The 26034-nt window shown below is 46.6% G+C and overlaps 1 protein-coding gene across 2 annotated transcripts in view; it reads right to left on the bottom strand.

The window, feature by feature from the left end:
* Window positions 1-26034, bottom strand: part of LOC135569244 (ubiquitin carboxyl-terminal hydrolase 22-like) — a 76605-nt gene that overhangs the window by 20633 nt on the left and 29938 nt on the right. For both annotated transcript variants that reach the window (XM_065016022.1, XM_065016023.1), the window contains 3 exons: window positions 13124-13256; window positions 8909-9022; window positions 2230-2331 (listed from right to left, as the gene is read on the bottom strand). In XM_065016022.1, coding sequence (XP_064872094.1) covers window positions 2230-2331; window positions 8909-9022; window positions 13124-13256 — 349 coding nt within the window. The remainder of the gene's footprint in view (window positions 1-2229; window positions 2332-8908; window positions 9023-13123; window positions 13257-26034) is intronic.

Raw genomic sequence — 26034 nt, 5'->3', positions numbered from 1 at the left:
GACATTACGCTCTGACATTCACATCTCCTGTAACAGAGAGGACATTACGCTCTAACATTCACATCTCCTGTAACAGAGAGGAGGACATTACGCTCTGACATTCACATCTCCTGTAACAGAGAGGACATTACGCTCTAACATTCACATCTCTCTGTTACAGGAAGCTTTAAATTACTTTATTTGACAGGGACAAAGACAAGTAATAAATAGTTCTGTAAATGTGCTAAATTTCGCCATGGTTTGGGCTGGCGTAATCAGCCATGGTTTGGGCTGGCGCAATCCGCCATGGTTTGGGCTGGCGCAATCCGCCATGGTTTGGGCTGGCGCAATCCGCCATGGTTTGGGCTAGCGTAATCAGCCATGGTTTGGGCTAGCGCAATCCGCCATGGTTTGGGCTGGCGTAATCCGGTTTGGGCTGCGTAATCAATCAGCCATGGTTTGGGCTAGCGTAATCCGCCACGGTTTGGGCTAGCGCGCAATCTGCCATGGTTTGGGCTGGCGCTCCAGCCACGGTTTGGGCTAGCGCAATCCAGCCACGGTTTGGGCTAGCGTAATCCAGCCACGGTTTGGGCTAGCCACGGTTTGGGCTAGCGTAATCCAGCCATGGTTTGGGCTAGCGTAATCCAGCCATGGTTTGGGCTAGCGTAATCCAGCCATGGTTTGGGCTAGCGTAATCCAGCCATGGTTTGGGCTAGCGTAATCCAGCCATGGTTTGGGCTAGCGTAATCCAGCCATGGTTTGGGCTAATCCAGCCATGGTTTGGGCTTGGGCTGGGCTAGCGTCCAATGGTTTGGGCTAGCCATGGTTTGGGCTAGCGTAATCCCAGCCATGGTTTGGGCTAGCGTAATCCAGCCATGGTTTGGGCTAGCGTAATCCAGCCATGGTTTGGGCTAGCGTAATCCAGCCATGGTTTGGGCTAGCGTAATCCAGCCATGGTTTGGCCATGGTTTGGGCTAGTAATCCAGCCATGGTTTGGGCTAGCGTAAATCAGCCATGGTTTGGGCTAGCGTAATCCAGCCATGGTTTGGGCTAGCGTAATCAGCCATGGTTTGGGCTAGTGCAGATAAAAGCTGTGGTCCACCACAAAGGCCTGTGTGAACAGATCAGGTGAGGCCCAGTTTGGAGCCTGGGACTGGTCCAGCCTGTTTGGCCCAGGAATAGAGCTCTCGGCTGGGGGTTAAACTCTCCAGACTCGACCCACTCCACACACCCCGAGACAGCTGGGCTGGCCTCTCTACGAGTTTTTCATTACAGTGAGAGGGAGGAAGAGAACAAAAGTAGGAAGACTGAATGAACTCTACAAAATCAAGCGAGATAACTGCAGAGAGGAAAAGAGATTGAGAGAGAAGAGGAAGAATGAAACAGAGGCGTAAGTAAATTTGAATCTACAAAGAGTTTGAGAAACAGAGAGCATCTGAGAGAAAGAGAGAAGAGACCATCCTTGTTGTGTGAACTTGTCATTGAAGAAGGAACAGTGCATTCTCTCTCTCTCTCTCTGGGCTTCTGCCTGTGCCCTGTGGTGTTCATTACTCCTCTCTAGCCCAACATAAACACATAAGTAACCCTGGACTATACAGACACCACCAGAGACACCTGGACTATACAGACACCACCAGAGACACCTGGACTATACACAGACACCACCAGAGACACCTGGACTATACACAGACACCACCAGAGACACCTGGACTATACAGACAACACCACAGACACCTGGACTACACAGACACCACCACAGACACCTGGACTACACAGACACCTGGACTACACAGACACCACCACAGACACCTGGACTATACAGACACCACCACAGACACCTGGACTACACAGACAACACCCACAGACACCTGGACTATACAGACAACACCACAGACACCTGGACTATACAGACAACACCACAGACACCTGGACTATACAGACAACACCACAGACACCTGGACTATACAGACAACACCACAGACACCTGGACAACACCATAGACAACACCACAGACACCTGGACTATACAGACAACACCACAGACACCTGGACAACACCACAGACACCTGGAATACATAGACAACACCACAGACACCTGGACTATACAGACAACACCACAGACACCTGGACAACACCACAGACACCTGGAATACATAGACACCACAGACACACACACGCCTGGGTGATGAAATAGACCCTGCTACTAGCACTTCATAAGGTTGTGCGGAGTGCGGACCAGCCTATATCTCACCGATGGTGCAGTTTGTAGTGATTTTCCTTCGCTTTGGATTGTGCCGTAATAACTCCAGCTCTCGCTTCGTAGGCTCCCACGTCGAGTATTTCTCCCCTACACCTGGTCACAAAGACAGAGACATCGTTGAGACATTGACGAAACCATCCATATTTTCATCCTGACCCTTGATAAAGGTAGCCTGGTCTCAGATCTGTTTGTGCTGTCCTGCCAACTCCTATGGTAATTGTCACACCGGTGACCATAAGAGTTGGCAAATAGATCTGGGACCAGGCTATGATGGAGATCTATTGCAGGGATTATTAACTAGATTTGGCCCGTGGGACAATTTTTTCTTGAGCGAATGGTTGGGGCCAGAACATAATGACAAAAATAATGGAGACTGCAGACTGACCCCCCCAAACCGACCAAACAGAATATTTGACTAAAACAATAATTTCAAACCTTGAACATTTGTATACGATCATGTGTCTATTATGAGTTGGAATATTTGGAAACAGATTTTCAAAAATTAAAATCAGATGAAGCTGATTTGCTGGTGTTTTTACAGTAATTGTTTTTATTACCCAAGGGCCACCAGTGGGGAAACAATGGTCTATTGAGACCAAAACATTGGTACAAAGATCAATTAAATCTGTGGAGCACGAAGAGTTCTTTTCCAACCTGAACCGAAGTCCAGTGGCCTCAGCTATACCTCAGGGCTTCATTCCAGGTCCAGAAGTACTACTCACATTGTATATTAACCATACTGCTTCCTGAGTGAACAACTGGAAGTTACACTTTTATGCTGATGACACTGTGCCAGTATTTTCGGTTACTAGTCAACGGCCTAACCACTACCTGCCGCCCCAGAGGATCCCAGCTTTCCATTCCTAACTTTATTTATTTCTCAACTCTTAAATGTGCGAAATTGATCTTTTTAAACCCAGAGTTTTTAGCAATACCATGATTAAGAATGTTAGCGCTCCGCAATTTGCTGTGAGTGCATAGAGGAGAGTGGGGTTAAATGTAACACGGATCATCTAACTTGGGGAAAAACACCACCCTACCAAACAATCATTTCTTCAAATGTAATGACAGATTCATGGTGACATGAAGTGGTTTCTGTGAGAGGTACAGGCAGTGTCACACAAGATGGCGGTTTACCCCAAGTTATCCTAACAGGTAGGCTACATTATATTCACTTTGTTTAATTCACCAATAGGATCCTAACTAAATAAAAGATAACATTTGGGATCTAGCTAACGATCAGCCCAATAGGGTAAACGCAGATCACCAACCCCATGCTTCAGCCTATGTATTTATAGTCACTACGCTGATTACATTTGGGATCTAGTTAACGATCAGCCCAATAGGGTAAACGCAGATCACCAACCCCATGCTTCAGCCTATGTATTTATAGTCACTACGCTGATTACATTTGGGATCTAGCTAACGATCAGCCCAATAGGGTAAAAGCAGATCACCAACCCCATGCTTCAGCCTATGTATTTATAGTCACTACGCTGATTACATTTGGGATCTAGCTAACGATCAGCCCAATAGGGTAAACGCAGATCGCCAACCCCATGCTTCAGCCTATGTATTTATAGTCACTACGCTGATTACATTTGGGATCTAGCTAACGATCAGCCCAATAGGGTAAACGCAGATCACCAACCCCATGCTTCAGCCTATGTATTTATAGTCACTCTGCTGATTACATTTGGGATCTAGCTAACGATCAGCCCAATAGGGTAAACGCAGATCACCAACCCCATGCTTCAGCCTATGTATTTATAGTCACTACGCTGATTACATTTGGGATCTAGCTAACGATCAGCCCAATAGGGTAAACGCAGATCACCAACCCCATGCTTCAGCCTATGTATTTATAGTCACTCTGCTGATTACATTTGGGATCTAGCTAACGATCAGCCCAATAGGGTAAACGCAGATCACCAACCCCATGCTTCAGCCTATGTATTTATAGTCACTACGCTGATTACATTTGGGATCTAGCTAACGATCAGCCCAATAGGGTAAACGCAGATCACCAACCCCATGCTTCAGCCTATGTATTTATAGTCACTCTGCTGATTACATTTGGGATCTAGCTAACGATCAGCCCAATAGGGTAAACGCAGATCACCAACCCCATGCTTCAGCCTATGTATTTATAGTCACTCTGCTGATTACATTTGGGATCTAGCTAACGATCAGCCCAATAGGGTAAACGCAGATCACCAACCCCATGCTTCAGCCTATGTATTTATAGTCACTAAGCTGATTACATTTGGGATCTAGCTAACGATCAGCCCAATAGGGTAAACGCAGATCACCAACCCCATGCTTCAGCCTATGTCACTCTGCTGATTACATTTGGGATCTAGCTAACGATCAGCCCAATAGGGTAAACGCAGATCACCAACCCCATGCTTCAGCCTATGTATTTATAGTCACTACGCTGATTACATTTGGGATCTAGCTAACGATCAGCCCAATAGGGTAAACGCAGATCACCAACCCCATGCTTCAGCCTATGTATTTATAGTCACTACGCTGATTACATTTGGGATCTAGCTAACGATCAGCCCAATAGGGTAAACGCAGATCACCAACCCCATGCTTCAGCCTATGTATTTATAGTCACTCTGCTGATTACATTTGGGATCTAGCTAACGATCAGCCCAATAGGGTAAACGCAGATCACCAACCCCATGCTTCAGCCTATGTATTTATAGTCACTCTGCTGATTACATTTGGGATCTAGCTAACGATCAGCCCAATAGGGTAAACGCAGATCACCAACCCCATGCTTCAGCCTATGTATTTATAGTCACTACGCTGATTACATTTGGGATCTAGCTAACGATCAGCCCAATAGGGTAAACGCAGATCACCAACCCCATGCTTCAGCCTATGTATTTATAGTCACTCTGCTGATTACATTTGGGATCTAGCTAACGATCAGCCCAATAGGGTAAACAGATCACCAACCCCATGCTTCAGCCTATGTATTTATAGTCACTCTGCTGATTACATTTGGGATCTAGCTAACGATCAGCCCAATAGGGTAAACGCAGATCACCAACCCCATGCTTCAGCCTATGTATTTATAGTCACTCTGCTGATTACATTTGGGATCTAGCTAACGATCAGCCCAATAGGGTAAACGCAGATCACCAACCCCATGCTTCAGCCTATGTATTTATAGTCACTACGCTGATTACATTTGGGATCTAGCTAACGATCAGCCCAATAGGGTAAACGCAGATCACCAACCCCATGCTTCAGCCTATGTATTTATAGTCACTACGCTGATTACATTTGGGATCTAGCTAACGATCAGCCCAATAGGGTAAACGCAGATCACCAACCCCATGCTTCAGCCTATGTATTTATAGTCACTCTGCTGATTACATTTGGGATCTAGCTAACGATCAGCCCAATAGGGTAAACGCAGATCACCAACCCCATGCTTCAGCCTATGTATTTATAGTCACTCTGCTGATTACATTTGGGATCTAGCTAACGATCAGCCCAATAGGGTAAACGCAGATCACCAACCCCATGCTTCAGCCTATGTATTTATAGTCACTACGCTGATTACATTTGGGATCTAGCTAACGATCAGCCCAATAGGGTAAACGCAGATCACCAACCCCATGCTTCAGCCTATGTATTTATAGTCACTACGCTGATTACATTTGGGATCTAGCTAACGATCAGCCCAATAGGGTAAACGCAGATCACCAACCCCATGCTTCAGCCTATGTATTTATAGTCACTCTGCTGATTACATTTGGGATCTAGCTAACGATCAGCCCAATAGGGTAAACGCAGATCACCAACCCCATGCTTCAGCCTATGTATTTATAGTCACTCTGCTGATTACATTTGGGATCTAGCTAACGATCAGCCCAATAGGGTAAACGCAGATCGCCAACCCCATGCTTCAGCCTATGTATTTATAGTCACTACGCTGATTACATTTGGGATCTAGCTAACGATCAGCCCAATAGGGTAAACGCAGATCGCCAACCCCATGCTTCAGCCTATGTATTTATAGTCACTCTGCTGATTACATTTGGGATCTAGCTAACGATCAGCCCAATAGGGTAAACGCAGATCACCAACCCCATGCTTCAGCCTATGTATTTATAGTCACTCTGCTGATTACATTTGGGATCTAGCTAACGATCAGCCCAACAGGGTAAACGCAGATCACCAACCCCATGCTTCAGCCTATGTATTTATAGTCACTACGCTGATTACATTTGGGATCTAGCTAACGATCAGCCCAATAGGGTAAACGCAGATCACCAACCCCATGCTTCAGCCTATGTATTTATAGTCACTACGCTGATTACATTTGGGATCTAGCTAACGATCAGCCCAATAGGGTAAACGCAGATCGCCAACCCCATGCTTCAGCCTATGTATTTATAGTCACTACGCTGATTACATTTGGGATCTAGCTAACGATCAGCCCAATAGGGTAAACGCAGATCGCCAACCCCATGCTTCAGCCTATGTATTTATAGTCACTCTGCTGATTACATTTGGGATCTAGCTAACGATCAGCCCAATAGGGTAAACGCAGATCACCAACCCCATGCTTCAGCCTATGTATTTATAGTCACTACGCTGATTACATTTGGGATCTAGCTAACGATCAGCCCAATAGGGTAAACGCAGATCGCCAACCCCATGCTTCAGCCTATGTATTTATAGTCACTACGCTGATTACATTTGGGATCTAGTTAACGATCAGCCCAACAGGGTACACGCAGATCACCAACCCCATGCTTCAGCCTATGTATTTATAGTCACTACGCTGATTACATTTGGGATCTAGCTAACGATCAGCCCAATAGGGTAAACGCAGATCACCAACCCCATGCTTCAGCCTATGTATTTATAGTCACTACGCTGATTACATTTGGGATCTAGCTAACGATCAGCCCAATAGGGTAAACGCAGATCACCAACCCCATGCTTCAGCCTATGTATTTATATAGTCACTACGCTGATTACATTTGGGATCTAGCTAACGATCAGCCCAATAGGGTAAACGCAGATCACCAACCCCATGCCTCAGCCTATGTATTTATAGTCACTACGCTGATTACATTTGGGATCTAGCTAACGATCAGCCCAATAGGGTAAACGCAGATCAGCCTATGTATTTATAGTCACCACGCTGATTATATTTGGGATCTAGCTAACGATCAGCCCAATAGGGTAAACGCAGATCAGCCTATGTATTTATAGCCACTATGCTGCATCAGTTGGGCTACAGGTGATAATGCTGATCGCTAATAGCATACCTGTTAATATGGACCATGTAAAGGCTATATGCCTGCCATAGTCCAATATGTTAAAATCATTTAAACAAATAATTGTACCAATACATGACCAAAAGTATACGGACACCTTGAACATCTCATTCCAAAATCATGGGCATTAATATGGAGTTGGTCACCCCTTTGCTGCTATAACAGCCTCCACTCTTCTGGGAAGGCTTTCTGCTGGGACTTGCTTCCATTCAGCCACAAGAGCATTAGTGAGGTCACGCACTGATGTTGGGCGATTAAGGGTTGGCTCGCAGTCGCCATTTCAATTTATCCCAAAGGTGTTTGATGGCCTTGAGGTCAGGGCTCTGTGCAGGCCAGTCAAGTTCTTCCACACTGATCTCAACAAACCATTTCTGTATGGACTTCGCTTTGTGCACGGGGGCACTGTCATGCTGAATCAGGAAAAGGCCTTCCCCAAACTGTTGACACAAAGTTGGAAGCACAGAATCGTCAAGAATGCCGTAGCATTAAGATTTCCCTTCACTGGAACTAAGGGGCCTAGCACGAACCATGAAAAACAGCCCCAGACCATCATTCCTCCTCCACCAAACGTTATAGTTGGCACTACGCATTTGGGTAGGTAGCATTCTCCTTGCATCCACCAAACCCAGATTCGTCCGTCAGACTTCCAGATGGTGAAGCCAATGCTTGGCATTGCGTATGGTGATCTTAGGCTTGTGTGAGGCTGCTCAGCCATGGAAACCCATTTCATGAAACTCCCGACGAACAGTTGTCCTAACGTTGCTTCCAGAGGCAGTTTGGAACTGGGTAGTGAGTGTTGCAACCAGACGATTTTTACGCACTACACACTTTTGCACTCGCCGGTCCCGTTCTGAGAGCTTGTGTGGCCTACCACTTCGCGGCTGAGCCATTGTTGCTCCTAGACGTTTCCACTTCACAATAACAGCACTTACAGTTGACCAGGGCAACTCTAGCAGGGCAGAAATGTGACAAACTAATTATTGGAAAGGTGGCATCCTATTATGGTGAAAGTCACTGAGCTCTTAAGTAAGGCCATTCTACTGCCAATGTTTGTCTATGGAGATTGCATGGATATTGCACACCTGTCAGCAACGGGTGTGGCCGAATGCACTAATTTGAAGGGGTGTCCAGATACTTTGTATTGTATATATAGTGTATGTGAATGCAACTGCCACTACTTTAAAATTACTGGATGCAGTTTATCATAGCTCCACACATTGTGATCTGGATCAGAAAGTGGTTCAATAAATAAAGGTCAAAATACATGAAGGAATAAATCAATTATTGACTGGGGGGGAGATAAAACAGACACAGAAAAGTAGCGTTGCCTGAGCTGCTGGAGACCAGCAACACTGTACCTTGCAATTTCCAGGCTTTCCTCTGTTCTTCTTTGGCAATCTGTTCCATCTCTTTGTCGTATATGTAGTCTTGACACACGAAACAATATATTCCACCATATAATAAGTCTATTGCTGGAAGGGAGAGAGAAAGAAGGAATACAAAAGCATTACAACTAGATATTTCCTACAGAACAACAGCTTGTGTTGATTGCACGTCTAACCTCATCATTGATGTGGCCAGCGTGAAGACAAGCACTTTCTGTGTGTTCCACTCCTCTATTGACTTGAGCCTTGTGTCGTTCCATGTCATTGCTGCTTGCATTGGAGAATTAGAGAACTATCACGTAGGGAAGGTGTGTGTGTGTGTGTGTGTCACAGAGTATGTTTTTTTTCGTGGCACTGTGTCTGCGTGCATGTCCATCACATCTACCTCCCCTGCTCTTTCCACTAGCCTATGTTCTCCAACACCATGGTAACAATACCTGGGTTCTTCTGTTGCCGTGACAACCTATTTATTCATAGGTTGCACCTCTGTCACTAAGCATCATGCCACTGTTATGAACGTTCTCAAGCCCTCTACCGACAGGCGCCATAGTGGTGCCATAACGTGGTGATAGCGTCCGTTCGGAAAGACTGGGGTTAACTACTATTTCATCTAAATTACACTATAGTGCCTGGAAATACGATGACATTGCTAAAGTAGTCAAATATTTAGTAGGAAACTACTTTGCCAGCATTATCATGTCGTCAAATTTACTTTAGCCAGATGGCAACGTTGTCATTAGGGGCGGCAGGTAGCCTAGTGGTTAGAGAGTTGGGCCAGTAACCAGCAGGTAGCCTAGTGGTTAGAGCGTTGGGCCAGTAACCAGCAGGTAGCCTAGTGGTTAGAGAGGTGGGCCAGTAACCAGCAGGTAGCCTAGTGGTTAGAGAGTTGGGCCAGTAACCAGCAGGTAGCCTAGTGGTTAGAGAGTTGGGCCAGTAACCAGCAGGTAGCCTAGTGGTTAGAGCGTTGGGCCAGTAACCAGCAGGTAGCCTAGTGGTTAGAGTTGGGCCAGTAACCAGCAGGTAGCCTAGTGGTTAGAGAGTTGGGCCAGTAACCAGCAGGTAGCCTAGTGGTTAGAGAGTTGGGCCAGTAACCAGCAGGTAGCCTAGTGGTTAGAGCGTTGGGCCAGTAACCAGCAGGTAGCCTAGTGGTTAGAGAGTTGGGCCAGTAACCAGCAGGTAGCCTAGTGGTTAGAGCGTTGGGCCAGTAACCAGCAGGTAGCCTAGTGGTTAGATCGTTGGGCCAGTAACCAGCAGGTAGCCTAGTGGTTAGATCGTTGGGCCAGTAACCAGCAGGTAGCCTAGTGGTTAGAGCGTTGGGCCAGTAACCCGTAGGTAGCCTAGTGGTTAGAGCGTTGGGCCAGTAACCAGCAGGTAGCCTAGTGGTTAGAGAGTTGGGCCAGTAACCAGCAGGTAGCCTAGTGGTTAGAGCGTTGGGCCAGTAACCCGTAGGTAGCCTAGTGGTTAGAGAGTTGGGCCAGTAACCAGCAGGTAGCCTAGTGGTTAGAGCGTTGGGCCAGTAACCCGTAGGTAGCCTAGTGGTTAGAGAGTTGGGCCAGTAACCAGCAGGTAGCCTAGTGGTTAGAGCGTTGGGCCAGTAACCAGCAGGTAGCCTAGTGGTTAGAGCGTTGGGCCAGTAACCAGCAGGTAGCCTAGTGTTTAGAGCGTTGGGCCAGTAACCAGCAGGTAGCCTAGTGGGTTAGAGCGTTGGGCCAGTAACCAGCAGGTAGCCTAGTGGTTAGAGCGTTGGGCCAGTAACCAGCAGGTAGCCTAGTGGTTAGAGCGTTGGGCCAGTAACCAGCAGGTAGCCTAGTGGTTAAGAGCGTTGGGCCAGTAACCAGCAGGTAGCCTAGTGGTTAGAGCGTTGGGCCAGTAACCAGCAGGTAGCCTAGTGGTTAGAGCGTTGGGCCAGTAACCAGCAGGTAGCCTAGTGGTTAGAGCGTTGGGCCAGTAACCAGCAGGTAGCCTAGTGGTTAGAGCGTTGGCACCAGGCAGGTAGCCAGTAACCAGCAGGTAGCCTAGTGGTTAGAGCGTTGGACCAGTAACCAGCAGGTAGCCTAGTGGTTAGAGCGTTGGGCCAGTAACCAGCAGGTAGCCTAGTGGTTAGAGCGTTGGGCCAGTAACCAGCAGGTAGCCTAGTGGTTAGAGAGTTGGGCCAGTAACCAGCAGGTAGCCTAGTGGTTAGAGAGTTGGGCCAGTAACCAGCAGGTAGCCTAGTGGTTAGAGCGTTGGGCCAGTAACCAGCAGGTAGCCTAGTGGTTAGAGCGTTGGGCCAGTAACCAGCAGGTAGCCTAGTGGTTAGAGCGTTGGGCCAGTAACCAGCAGGTAGCCTAGTGGTTAGAGCGTTGGGCCAGTAACCAGCAGGTAGCCTAGTGGTTAGAGAGTTGGGCCAGTAACTGGATTGCTGGATCGAATCCCCAAGCTGACAAGGTAAACATCTGTCGTTCTGCCCCTGAACAAGGCAGTTAACCCACTGTTCGCCGGTAGGTCATTTAAATAAGAATATATTCTTAACTGACTTGCCAAGTTAAATAAAAGTTGAATAAAAATAAATAAGCTAGAAAAGCGTGTAAAAAATAACTAGCAATGATAATATTAGCCAGCTAAAGTCCGGTGGCCTCCCCTCAATCTTAGCTAGCTAACGTTATACTGCATCTAAATTCATTCTGGCAACATCTAAATGATGACAAGGTTCTTTTACTGATTATTTGCCTCCTATTAAGTGTCATAGTATTTCGAAGCCACTGTAATGCACTTCATCGGCGCATTGAGAAGAATGCTCAGCCGGGCATCAGTCCAAAACAAACGTTCAAAACAATATTGTGACGAAACATGCAACTCATGGACAGCCAAATAGAACCCCTGCACATTTGGATACTAAAAGGTTTGTCTCGGAACTAGGAGGATCCAGGAGAGGGAAAAGGGACAATTGATGGATAGGCCTAAACATGTATACAGAACATGTAAATGGGGTGTCGTGTGTGTGTGTGTCCATAAGAGGAGAGAGGAGCGAGCTAGAAGAAGCTCATCATCTCTGTGTCCAATGGCAACAGGCATGCACTGAGAAAGGCCTTGACTGATGTGGTAACCATGGAACCAGAGAAAAGGAGAGAGTTCTGTGTACAACACCACAGAGGAAGTTAAAAATAAATCTGGCAGACACACAGAGGAGGAGGATGAAGGAAGTGAAGGAATCCAGAGGAACAGCTGGGAGTCAGGGGTTCATTTGATTAATGGTACAATGCACAGTGAGTGAGAGTGTGCTACTGTGGAAAGCCCTGACCTAATTAACACTGTGGTGGGAGTCTGGGGGGCTGGGGTAGGGCGTGATGACAGGAGCGACCGACACGGCTCAGTGTATTTGTGTGTGTGTGTGTGTGTGTGTGGGTGGGTGTCAGCGTGTGTGTATAGATCAAAACCTTACTGTAACACCCCACTGAACGACCGACACGGCTCAGTGTGTGTGTGTGTGTGTATAGATCAAAACCTTACTGTGACACCCCACTGAACGACCGACACACGGCTCAGTGTGTGTGTGTGTATAGATCAAAACCTTACTGTGATCCCCCCCCAGAAGAACCTTTAACCTCTATCACACCCTAACAGATTACCCTAGTATTACCACCCTCTCATTCATCTGTCACCATTCTCCTCAGACAATATCACAGCCACAGCAATTACATCCTTTTACTTATCTGTACTGTATATAGACCCATAATTACATAGAAATATAATCAAATGGAAATTCCAATGGATCTGTGATATTTCTATGCCAGCGTCCCAAACGGCACCCCGTTCCCTTCACAGTGCACTACTTCTTACCAGAGCCCTGTGGACCCCGGTCAAATGTAGTGCACTAAATAGGAGACTTAGACTTGGATAATTACCATGTAAGAATCACAGGGTCATTCATACTCTATGTGGTTGAGGATTAAACATGTCTAGCCCTCCCACAGAGCTGACAGGGGAACAGACAGGCTTAGAGAATGACATTTGTCTGCCTGAGACTAAGTACTGGCTCCCAGTAGAACGTTAATGCTACGGAGAAGGACGGGCTCTGCTCAATGTCTCTGAAGAGGACAGAGAGAGGCCTGAATCTGCCTGTGTCTTTGTGTGTGTGTGTGTGTGTGTGTGTGTGAGAGAGAGAGATAATGGACATGACAACATAAGCTAGCACGTGCACATTTTTACCTAGATTGTGTCGTTTGTTTTTGGCGTGCTCGTGGATGTGTTTCTTGGTGAAGCAGCCGAAGAAGACGCAGGAGAGACAGGAGTGGAGCCGGTTCAGGTGGGCGCCGCACATGTGACAGATACATGATTTGGCCTGCAGGGGGCGAGAGAGACAAAGAGGGGCGATAGAAGGATGGAAGGGAAGGTGACGAGAGAGGGGGGAGGAAAGGGAGGGGATGGAGAGAGAGAGAAGGGGTTGAGAGAGAGAGTCAGAATTAATATACATTGACATCTGAGCATTGAAAAAAAAGATGTCATCGTAGCCTGCACTCAAATAGAAAATGGATGTTACGTGCGGTTAGGTTTTTCATATTCAAACATTGGCGGCGTGTCCATAAGGCTTGGGGGAAGCTTCCTTAAAGTCAATTGAATTGCCAAAATTATATAGCCTATTGAGCCTAATACTTTCTATACAGAAATACATGTCATACTTCAAAATAAGCAACTATAGCATGATTTGGCGACAGAGGATCATTAGCTTATTTTGAAAAAACCATGTAAAATATATTGCCTACAGTCGGAAGGAAAGGCAGCACGTGCAATTTGGGCAGATTATTGTATGGTTGCGACTGTCTGTGAAAAGTAGAGGCCAAGCCAGGCATATTGTAATATTTCAAAATACAATCACAGGAAAACATTGTTTAGAAAGCAAATGGTTATTGCTGTAGAGAAAAAAAACATTTAAAATACTAATGTATTTTCATTGTCATTAGGGGGGTTCAGTGTTACTTAAAAAGTTTGTTTTTGGACAATAATTTCCTCCTCCAGTTTAGATGGACGTCATATTGTACTTGTCTCCCCTTCTGGTAACCTGTTATATGGACAACCTGGTTTTATTGATCTGTGTCTGTCAGCAGAGTAGGCTACCTTGGAATTCGACATATTAAAAAAGATTCTCCCAACGTCTCCAGTCATATAAAGTGTAGTAGAAATGAATGAAATGTGTTTATGAAAAGGCCACATTTTTGTCATGCAAAGAATGAAGAAGTGTATCTGATAGTCTAGGTCTACCCTATACGTATCTGATAGTCTAGGTCTACCCTATACGTATCTGATAGTCTAGGTCTACCCTATACGTATCTGATAGTCTAGGTCTACCCTATACGTATCTGATAGTCTAGGTCTACCCTATACGTATCTGATAGTCTAGGTCTACCCTATACGTATCTGATAGTCTAGGTCTACCCTATACGTATCTGATAGTCTAGGTCTACTCTACCCTATACGTATCTGATAGTCTAGGTCTACCCCTATACGTATCTGATAGTCTAGGTCTACTCTACCCTATACGTATCTGATAGTCTAGGTCTACTCTACCCTATACGTATCTGATAGTCTAGGTCTACCCTATACGTATCTGATAGTCTAGGTCTACTCTACCCTATACGTATCTGATAGTCTAGGTCTACTCTACCCTATACGTATCTGATAGTCTAGGTCTACTCTACCCTATACGTATCTGATAGTCTAGGTCTACTCTACCCTATACGTATCTGATAGTCTAGGTCTACTCTACCCTATACGTATCTGATAGTCTAGGTCTACTCTACCCTATACGTATCTGATAGTCTAGGTCTACTCCTACCCTATACGTATCTGATAGTCTAGGTCTACTCTACCCTATACGTATCTGATAGTCTAGGTCTACTCTACCCTATACGTATCTGATAGTCTAGGTCTACTCTACCCTATACGTATCTGATAGTCTAGGTCTACTCTACCCTATACGTATTATACGTATCTGATAGTCTAGGTCTACTCTATACGTATCTGATAGTCTAGGTCTACTATATACGTATCTGATAGTCTGATAGTCTGAGGTCTACTCTACCCTATACGTATCTGATAGTCTAGGTCTACTCTACCCTATACGTATCTGATAGTCTAGGTCTACTCTACCCTATACGTATCTGATAGTCTAGGTCTACTCTACCCTATACGTATCTGATAGTCTAGGTCTACTGAAAGTCTAGGTCCCTATACGTATCTGATAGTCTAGGTCTACTCTACCCTATACGTATCTGATAGTCTAGGTCTACTCTACCCTATACGTATCTGATAGTCTAGGTCTACTCTACCCTATACGTATCTGATAGTCTAGGTCTACTCTACCCTATACGTATCTGATAGTCTAGGTCTACTCTACCCTATACGTATCTGATAGTCTAGGTCTACTCTACCCTATACGTATCTGATAGTCTAGGTCTACTCTACCCTATACGTATCTGATAGTCTAGGTCTACTCTACCCTATACGTATCTGATAGTCTAGGTCTACTCTACCCTATACGTATCTGATAGTCTAGGTCTACTCTACCCTATACGTATCTGATAGTCTAGGTCTACTACTCTACCCTATACTACCCTATACGTATCTGATAGTCTAGGTCTACTCTACCCTATACGTATCTGATAGTCTAGGTCTACTCTACCCTATACGTATCTGATAGTCTAGGTCTACTCTACCCTATACGTATCTGATAGTCTAGGTCTACTCTACCCTATACGTATCTGATAGTCTAGGTCTACTCTACCCTATACGTATCTGATAGTCTAGGTCTACTCTACCCTATACGTCTATCTGATAGTCTAGGTCTACTCTACCCTATACGTATCTGATAGTCTAGGTCTACTCTACCCTATACGTATCTGATAGTCTAGGTCTACTCTACCCTATACGTATCTGATAGTCTAGGTCTACTCTACCCTATACGTATCTGATAGTCTAGGTCTACTCTACCCTATACGTATCTGATAGTCTAGGTCTACTCTACCCTATACGTATCTGATAGTCTAGGTCTACTCTACCCTATACGTATCTGATAGTCTAGGTCTACTCTACCCTATACGTATCTGATAGTCTAGGTCTACTAGTCTACCCCTATATCGTATCTGATAGTCTAGGTCTACTCTACCCTATACGTATCTGATAGTCTAGGTCTACTCTACCCTATACGTACCCTATACGTACGTATCTGATAGTCTAGGTCTACTCTACCCTATACGTATCTGATAGTCTAGGTCTACTCTACCCTATACGTATCTGATAGTCTAGGTCTACCTACCCTATACGTATCTGATAGTCTAGGTCTACCCTATACGTATCTGATAGTCTAGGTCTACTCTACCCTATACGTATCTGATAGTCTAGGTCTACCCTATACGTATCTGATAGTCTAGGTCTACTCTACCCTATACGTATCTGATAGTCTAGGTCTACCCTATACGTATCTGATAGTCTAGGTCTACTCTACCCTATACATTTACATTACATTTAAGTAATTTAGCAGACGCTCTTATCCAGAGCGACTATACGTATCTGATAGTCTAGGTCTACTCTACCCTATACGTATCTGATAGTCTAGGTCTACCCTATACGTATCTGATAGTCTAGGTCTACTCTACCCTATACGTATCTGATAGTCTAGGTCTACTCTACCCTATACGTATCTGATAGTCTAGGTCTACTCTACCCTATACGTATCTGATAGTCTAGGTCTACTCTACCCTATACGTATCTGATAGTCTAGGTCTACTCTACCCTATACGTATCTGATAGTCTAGGTCTACCCTACCCTATACGTATCTGATAGTCTAGGTCTACCCTATACGTATCTGATAGTCTAGGTCTACTCTACCCTATACGGGCTCAGTCATGCACTGAACACTCTTTATGCATACACTAGTTTGTTATTTTATTAGCTTAAATTACTATCCAATCTACTCATCACATTACGAATAGTAGATTATCGTACATAAATTTGCACATGTGATGATTCATGGAATGCTTTATTATAAGGGTGCATTTTTATGGTGAAAATTAGCTTCCCCAAAGTTGAAACTCACATGGTGCCTATATATGCCTGGTAGGCTACACCAGTTGTAAAGGGGGGGGGGATACATGTCACTGTACGCACTTAAATAGTGGTTGTTTTTGTGCCAGCCAGGTAGGTGGCTCCTGTAGTAAAGCACTGTGCTTAATATTAGGACAGTTGATGAATAAATAAAAGTAGGCCTATAGAAAGCTGAATGGATCCTCTTTTTAACAGGCATCAAAACTCTGTTCTCACATCATTTCAATAGCCTATAGAAACGTTGTGCAACACGAGCTCATGGGTTCTCATGATGTGTTTGATTTGATTCTGGATTACATTTATGTCAGACTGATTAGAGGGACAACAGAATGCTAGGTACCAAACGTTTATGTGTAATTTGACTGTGGTCATGACGGTAATACAGTCACCGTAACAGCCCTAAGATGAAGGCAGACAGAGTAGTGATGGTTGGGCCCTTTGAGAAACCCCATGTGGTCCAATATATAAAAGCAGACATTCTGCTTGTCCACACAGCACACCATGCTCCATGCTCCTGATTGGATTCATGCATGGTGGGAGAAAGCATCTTTGACACACTGACAGCAGCTGGAGTGTGTGAGTGTGACGCAGTGCCTCAGAGAGAGGGATTTATAGAACCATTAGAATGCCTGGTCTTTAGTGGACCTGCCACACTGAGCTCTGCAGGGCCTGAGGCCACAGGGAGAGGAGGGGGACGTGGTGAAGTGAGGGGGCGTTGTGTGTGAGTGAGTGAGTGAGTGAGTGAGTGAGAGAGGAGAGAGCCGGAGAGGAGACGGAGAGAGACGAGAGGGAGACGGAGAGAGAGACGGAGAGAGAGACGGAGAGGGAGACGGAGAGAGAGACGGAGAGAGAGACGGAGAGAGAGACGGAGAGAGAGAGGAGAGAGAGAGACGAGAGGAGACGAGAGGAGAGAGAGAGAGAGACGGAGAGGAGAGAGAGACGGAGAGAGAGAGACGGAGAGAGAGACGGAGAGAGAGACGGAGAGAGAGACGGAGAGAGAGACGGAGAGAGAGACGGAGAGAGAGACGGAGACGGAGAGACGAGAGACGGAGAGAGAGACGGAGAGAGAGACGGAGAGAGAGACGGAGAGAGAGACGGAGAGAGACGGAGAGAGGAGAGACGAGAGGAGACGAGAGAGAGACGGAGAGGGAGAGGAGAGGAGAGGGAGAGAGAAACGAGAGAGACGGAGAGTTTTCTCTGGCAGCAGAGAGAGAAAACATGGAGGGAAAGAGAGACGGAGAGAAAGGCATCAACTGAGGAAAGACAGAGAGAGAGCCAGAGACGAGAGAGAGACGATGCTGCTCTGAGAGACAGTCCTATAGCCCCGAGAGAGACGATGACCAAAGACAGTCCTATAGGATGCTGCTCTGACTGAAGACAGTCGGAGATGCTGCTCTGATGACCAAAGACAGTCCTATAGATGCTGCTCTGACTGAAGACAGTCTTATAGCCCTGATGCTGCTCTGATGACCAGACAGTCCTATAGCCCCGAGAAACTGACTGAGACAGTGTTAGAGTAGAGATGTACGAATAAATATTCTAGAGTTTTCTCTGGCAGCAGAGAGAGAAAACATGGGAGGGAAAGAGAAAAGGGGAGAGAAAGGCATCAACTGAGGAAAGACAGAGAGAGGAGCCAGACATACGAGACACATCCCTGATGCTGCTCTGATGACCAAAGACAGTCCTATAGCCCTGATGCTGCTCTGATGACCAAAGACAGTCCCATAGCCCTGATGCTGCTCTGACTGAAGACAGTCCTATAGCCCCGATGCTGCTCTGATGACCAAAGACAGTCCTATAGCCCTGATGCTGCTCTGACTGAAGACAGTCCTATAGCCCTGATGCTGCTCTGATGACCAGACAGTCCTATAGCCCTGATGCTGCTCTGACTGAAGACAGTCCTATAGCCCCGATGCTGCTCTGATGACCAGACAGTCCTATAGCCCTGATGCTGCTGATGAGACAGTCCTATAGCCCCGATGCTGCTCTGATGACCAGACAGTCCTATAGCCCTGATGCTGCTCTGACTGAAGACAGTCCTATAGCCCCGATGCTGCTCTGATGACCAGACAGTCCTATAGCCCTGATGCTGCTCTGACTGAAGACAGTCCTATAGCCCTGATGCTGCTCTGATGACCAGACAGTCCTATAGCCCTGATGCTGCTCTGATGACCAGACAGTCCTATAGCCCCGATGCTGCTCTGATGACCAGACAGTCCTATAGCCCTGATGCTGCTCTGATGACCAGACAGTCCTATAGCCCCGATGCTGCTCTGATGACCAGACAGTCCTATAGCCCTGATGCTGCTCTGATGACCAGACAGTCCTATAGCCCCGATGCTGCTCTGATGACCAGACAGTCCTATAGCCCCGATGCTCTGATGACCAGACAGTCCTATAGCCCCGATGCTGCTCTGATGACCAGACAGTCCTATAGCCCTGATGCTGCAGACAGTCCTATAGCCCTGATGCTGCTCTGATGAAGACAGTCCTATAGCCCTGATGCTGCTCTGATGACCAGACAGTCCTAGCCCTGATGCCCCTGATCCTATAGCCCCGATGCTGCTGATGACCAGACAGTCCTATAGCCCTGATGCTGCCAGACAGTCCTGCCCTGATGACCAGACAGTCCTATAGCCCTGATGCCCTGATGCTGCTCTGATGACCAGACAGTCCTATAGCCCTGATGCTGCTCTGATGACCAGACAGTCCTATAGCCCTGATGCTGCTCTGATGACCAGACAGTCCTATAGCCCTGATGCTGCTCTGATGACCAGACAGTCCTATAGCCCTGCTGCTCTGATGAAGACTCCTATAGCCCTGATGCTGCTCTGATGACCAGACAGTCCTATAGCCCTGATGCTGCTCTGATGACCAGACAGTCCTATAGCCCTGATGCTGCTCTGATGACCAGACAGTCCTATAGCCCTGATGCTGCTCTGATGACCAGACAGTCCTATAGCCCTGATGCTGCTCTGACTGAAGACAGTCCTATAGCCCTGATGCTGCTCTGATGACCAGACAGTCCTATAGCCCTGATGCTGCTCTGATGACCAGACAGTCCTATAGCCCTGATGCTGCTCTGATGAAGACAGTCCTATAGCCCTGATGCTGCTCTGGATGAAGTCCTATAGCCCTGGAATGCAGGAGAAACATTGACTGAAAATGACCAGACAGTCCTATAGCCCCGATGCTGCCATTTCAGTCCTATGCTGCTCTGAAATCCTATAGCCCCGATGCTGCTCTGATGACCAGACAGTCCTATAGCCCTGATGCTGCTCTGATGAGACAGTCCTAAGAACTGATGACTAATAGCCCTGATGCTGCTCTGACTGACCAGACAGTCCTATAGCCCTGATGCTGCTCTGATGACCAGACAGTCCTATAGCCCTGATGCTGCTCTGATGACCAGACAGTCCTATAGACTGAAGACAGTCCTATAGCCCAATGCTGCTCTGATGACCAGACAGTCCTATAGCCCTGATGCTGCTGACTGAACCAGACAGTCCTATAGCCCCGATGCTGCTCTGATGACCAGACAGTCCTATAGCCCTGATGCTGCTCTCAGACCAGACAGTCCTGCCCTGATGGCTCTGACAAGACAGTCATACCCCTGATGCTGCTCTGATGACCAGACAGTCCAACCCTGTGCTCTGATGAGAGACAGTCCTATAGGATTTACAGTCCTACTCCAACCCTGAGACCAGACAGTCCTATAGCCTGGAGAGACAGTCCTATAGCCCCGATGCTGCTTGATGACCAGACAGTCCTATAGCCCTGATGCTGGAGAGACAGTCCTATAGCCCCGAGGTTTGAACAGTCCTAAGCCCTGTTCCCAGGAGAGTTACAGTCCAGACAGTCCTATAGCCCTGAGGAAACAGTCCTAAGCCCTGATGCTGCCTGATGACCAGACAGTCCAGCCCTGATGCTGCTCTGAGAAGACAGTTAAGCCCTGATGCTGCTCTGATGACTAAACAGTCCTATAGTTCTGCTGATGACCAGACAGTCCTATAGCCCTGATGCTGCTCTGAGACAGTCCTATAGCCCCGATGTTTTGAACAGTCCTATCCAACCCTGTTGCCCTGATGCTGCTCTGACTGAACAGTCCTACAGTCCAGTAGAACCAGACAGTCCTATAGCCCTGATGCTGCTCTGATGACCAGACAGTCCTATACCCTGTTCCTGGAGAGTTACAGTCCAGTAGACAGTCCTTAGCCCCGATGCTGCCAACCAGACAGTCCTATAGCCCTTCCTGAGAGTTACAGTCCAGTAGCCCTGATGCTGCTCTGAACCCACACCTGTAGCCCTGATGCCTGATGAGAGACAGTCCTATAGTCCAGCTGCTCTGATTAACTCCAACCCTGTTCCTGATGAGAGACAGTCCTCCAGTAGGTTAGCCCCGATGCTGCTCTGATGACTCTCCAACCCTGTTCCTGGAGAGTTACAGTCCAGTAGGTTTTAACTCCAACCCTGTTCCTGATGAGAGTTACAGTCCTAGTAGGTTTTAACTCCAACCCTGTTCCTGGAGAGTTACAGTCCTATAGGTTTTAACTCCAACCCTGTTCCTGACTGAGAGTTACAGTCCAGCCCCGAGGTTTTATGACCAGACAGTCCTAACCCTGTTCCTGGAGAGTTACAGTCCAGTAGGTTTTAACTGGAACCCTGTTCCTGAAAGGAGGGATGAGAGTTACAGTCCAGTAGGTTTTAAGAGATAGTCACAGTAACCCTGTGACGCCTGGAGACACACAGTCCAGAGCAAATAACACCACACAAAAGGTTTTAGTCACCTGACTCAACACAATAAACCCTGTTCCTGGAGAGTTACAGTCCTGTAGGTTTTAACTCCAACCCTGTTCCTGGAGAGTTACAGTCCAGTAGGTTTTAACTCCAACCCTGTTCCTGGAGAGTTACAGTCCAGTAGGTTTTAACTCCAACCCTGTTCCTGGAGAGTTACAGTCCAGTAAGTTTTAACTCCAGCCCTGGCACCCAGTGATCTGCCTGTCACTGGAGTCAGTGTTTCCCAAAGATATATGTTCTTACTTGTGAGGGAGCAAAGCATTGTGAAGCAACATCCCAGTGATGCAAACAACATTCAAGTAAAACCAACAACTACTCCAATTTGTGTGAGGTGGGGAGCCATAGTTAGACCGCTAAATGACTACGTTCTAGCAGGGGAAACAAGCTGCCTCCTCAATGCCACATTGGCAGACAGATAGAAAGGCAGTAAATGCATTGACATTACACTGTGGCCTGTCTCTGAGTCATGAGTCTGTTTCTCACAGTGACTGATTCCTTGTGTTCCCTCTCCTAACCATGGTGAAAGAGCTGTAGCATGCAGTTCTGGCCAGCAGGGGAGTGTCAGGAAATGTCTGATTTTCCTACCATGTCATCTCCACAGAGCCCAGAGTAATGCTGCCGGCAGGCTGCAGCCACTAAACATTCATCATAGAAGGACCAGATACACTGTGAGAGAAGACGAGGCTATTGTCCACCTACACAGTTATGACTGCTACGGTGGTGATATAAGATTGCAGTTATATCATCATATCACTGGAATAGGACACACACACATCTATGTTGTTGCACGGCCTTAGGAGGATTGATGATGGTGCAGTAAACTGGACATTCAGGGCCACATACACTAAGCTCTGTTTTCATTCAGTCTGGAGTGGGTGGGGCTTATCACACTGGGATGAATGGGATCAATTGGAGGGGGGCGGGGTCTAATAGTGACAGGCGAAGGAGAATCACATTTAGACTGGAGCCTGATAACACAGACAGGCTAGTCAGGGCCCTCCAACCCTGTTCCTGGAGAGCTACCCTCCTGTAGGTTTAAACGCCAACCCTGTTCCTGGAGAGCTACCCTCCTGTAGGTTTAAACGCCAACCCTGTTCCTGGAGAGCTATCCTCCTGTAGGTTAATGCCAACCCTGTTCCTGGAGAGCTATCCTCCTGTAGGTTAATGGAGTTAAAACCTACAGGACTGTAACTCTCCAGGAACAGGGTTGGAGTTAAAACCTACTGGACGGTAACTCTCCAGGAACAGGGTTGGAGTTAAAACCTACTGGACTGTAACTCTCCAGGAACAGGGTTGAAGTTAAAACCTACAGGACTGTAACTCTCCAGGAAAAGGGTTGGAGTTAAAACCTACTGACTGTAACTCTCCAGGAACAGGGTTATTTAACCAGGTGTAACTCTCCAGGCTAGGGTTGAGAACACCTTTATTTAACCAGGTAGGCTAGTTGAGAACACCTTTATTTAACCAGGTAGGCCAGTTGAGAACAAGTTCTCATTCACAACTGCGACTTGGCCAAGATAAAGCATAGCAATTCGACACATACAACAACACAGAGTTACACATGGAATAAACAAAACAGTCAATAATACAGTAGAACAAAAGAAAACAAAAAGTCTATATACAGAGTGCAAATGAGGTAAGTTAAGGCAATAAATAGGCCATGGTGGCAAAGTAATTACAATATAGCAATTAAACACTGGAATGGTAGATGTGCAGAAGATGAATGTGCAAGTAGAGATACTGGGGTGCAAAGGAGCAAAATAAATAAATACAGTATGGGGATGAGGTAGGTAGATAGATGGGCTGTTTACAGATGGGCTATGTACAGGTGCAGTGATCTGTGACCTGCTCAGACAGCTGGTGCTTAAAGCTAGTGAGGGAGATGTGAGTCTCCAGCTTCTGAGATTTTGCAGTTCGTTCCAGTCATTGGCAGCAGAGAACTGGAAGGAAAGACGACCAAAGGAGGAATTGGCTTTGGCGGTGACCAGTGAGATATACCTGCTGGAGCGCATGCTAAGAGTGGGTGCTGCTATGGTGACCAGTGAGCTGAGATAAGGCGGGGCTTTACCTAGCAGAGACTTGTAGATAACCTGAAGCCAGTGGGTTTGGCGACAAGTATGAAGCGAGGGCCAACCAACGAGAGCGTACAGGTCTCAATGGTGGGTAGTGTATGGGGCTTTGGTGACAAAACGGATGGCACTGTGATAACAAACTGGATGCAGTCTGAGTAGAGTGTTGGAGGCTATTTTAAAGATGACATCGCCGAAGTCGAGGATCTGCAGGATGGTCAGTTTTACGAGGGTATGTTTGGCAGCATGAGTGAAAGATGCTTTGTGCGATATAGGAAGCCGATTCTAGATTTCATTTTGGATTGGAGATGCTTAATGTGAGTCTGGAAGGAGAGTTTACAGTCTAACCAGACACCCAGATGTTTGTAGTTGTCCACGTATTCTAAGTCAGAGCCGTCCAGAGTAGTGATGCTGGATGGGCAAGCAGGTGCGGACAGTGATCGGTTGAATAGCATGCATTTAGTTTTACTTGCGTTTAAGAGCAGTTGGAGGCCACGGAAGGAGAGTTTTATGGCATTGAAGCTCGTCTAGAGGTTAGTTAACACAGTGTCCAAAGAAGGGCCAGAAGTATACAGAATGGTGTCGTCTGTGTAGAGGTGGATCAGAGAATCACCAGCAGCAAGAGCAACATCATTGATGTATACAGAGAAGAGAGTCGGCCTGAGAATTGAACCCTGTGGCACGCCCATAGAGACTGTCAGAGGTACGGACAACAGGCCCTCCGATTTGACACACTGAACTCTATCAGAGAAGTAGTTGGTAAACCAGGCGAGGCAATCATTTGAGAAACCAAGGCTGTCGAGTCTGCCAATAAGAATGTGGTGATTGACAGAGTCGAAAGCCTTGGCCAGGTCGATGAATACAGCTGCACAGTAATGTCTCTTATCGATGGCGGTTATGATGTCGTTTAGGACCTTGAGCGTGGCTGAGGTGAACCCATGACCAGCTCTGAAACCAGATTGCATAGCGCAGAAGGTACGGTGGGATTCGAAATGGTCGGTAATCTGTTTGTTAACTTGGCATTCGAAGACCTTAGAAAGGCAGGGTAGGATAGATATAGGTCTGTAGCAGTTTGGGTCTAGAGTGTCACCCCCTTTGAAGAGGGGGATGACCGCGGCTGCTTTCCAATTTTTGGGAATCTCAGACGATACGAAAGAGAGGTTGAACAGGCTAGTAATAGGGGTTGCAACAATTTCGGCAGATCATTTTAGAAAGAGAGGGTCCAGAATGTCTAGCCCGGCTGATTTGTATGGGTCCAGATTTTGCAGCTCTTTCAGAACATCAGCTATCTGGATTTGGGTGAAGGAGAAATGGTGGGGGCTTTGTGCGGGTTGTGTGGATGGTGCCGGAGCAGTTGACCGGCAGACGCTAGGGGGTAGCCAGGTGGAAAGGGGGGTGAGAAGGATTACATGGCCAGAGGTGGGGTTTCAGGTGTCTCCGGAAGGTGGTGATTGAGAAATGCTTATTGAAATTCTCAATTATAGTGGTTTGGGTGTATTTATTGGTGGGAACAGTGTTTCCTAGGCTCAGAGCTGTGGGCAGCTGGGAGGAGGTGATCTTATTCTCCATGGACTTTACAGTGTCCCAGAACGTTTTTGAGTTAGTACTACAGGATGCAAATTTCTATTTGAAAAAGCTAGCCTTAGCTTTTCCAACTGCCTGTGAGGCAGTGATCGCTGAGATCTTGCTTGAAAACAGCAGAGGTGTATTTGGAGGGCGAGTTAGTTAGGATGACATCTATGAGGGTGCCCGTGTTTATGGATTTGGGGTTGTACCTGGTTCATTGATCATTTGTGTGAGATTGAGGGCATCAAGCTTAGGTTGTAGGATGGCCGGGGTGTTAAGCATGTCCTAGTTTAGGTCACCTAGTAGCACGAGCTCAGAAGATAGATGGGTGGCAATCCATTCACATATGGTATCGAGGGCACAGCTGGGGGCAGAGGGAGGTCTATAGCAAGCGGCAACAGTGAGAGACTTGTTTCTGGAAAGGTGAATTTTTAGAAGTAGAAGCTCGAATTGTTTGCATACAGACTTGGATAGTAATACAGAACTCTGCAGGCTATCTTTGCAGTAGATTGCAACACCGCCCCCATTGGCAGTTCTATCTTAGGGGAAAATGTTATAGTTAGCAATGGAGACTTCAGGGTTTTTGG

Source organism: Oncorhynchus nerka, unplaced genomic scaffold (assembly GCF_034236695.1).
Source record: "Oncorhynchus nerka isolate Pitt River unplaced genomic scaffold, Oner_Uvic_2.0 unplaced_scaffold_1177, whole genome shotgun sequence".
In the NCBI taxonomy this organism is placed as follows: Eukaryota; Metazoa; Chordata; class Actinopteri; order Salmoniformes; family Salmonidae; genus Oncorhynchus; species Oncorhynchus nerka.
The sequence above is the reverse complement of the archived record's forward strand: the minus strand, read 5'-3'. Positions and strand labels throughout refer to the sequence as shown.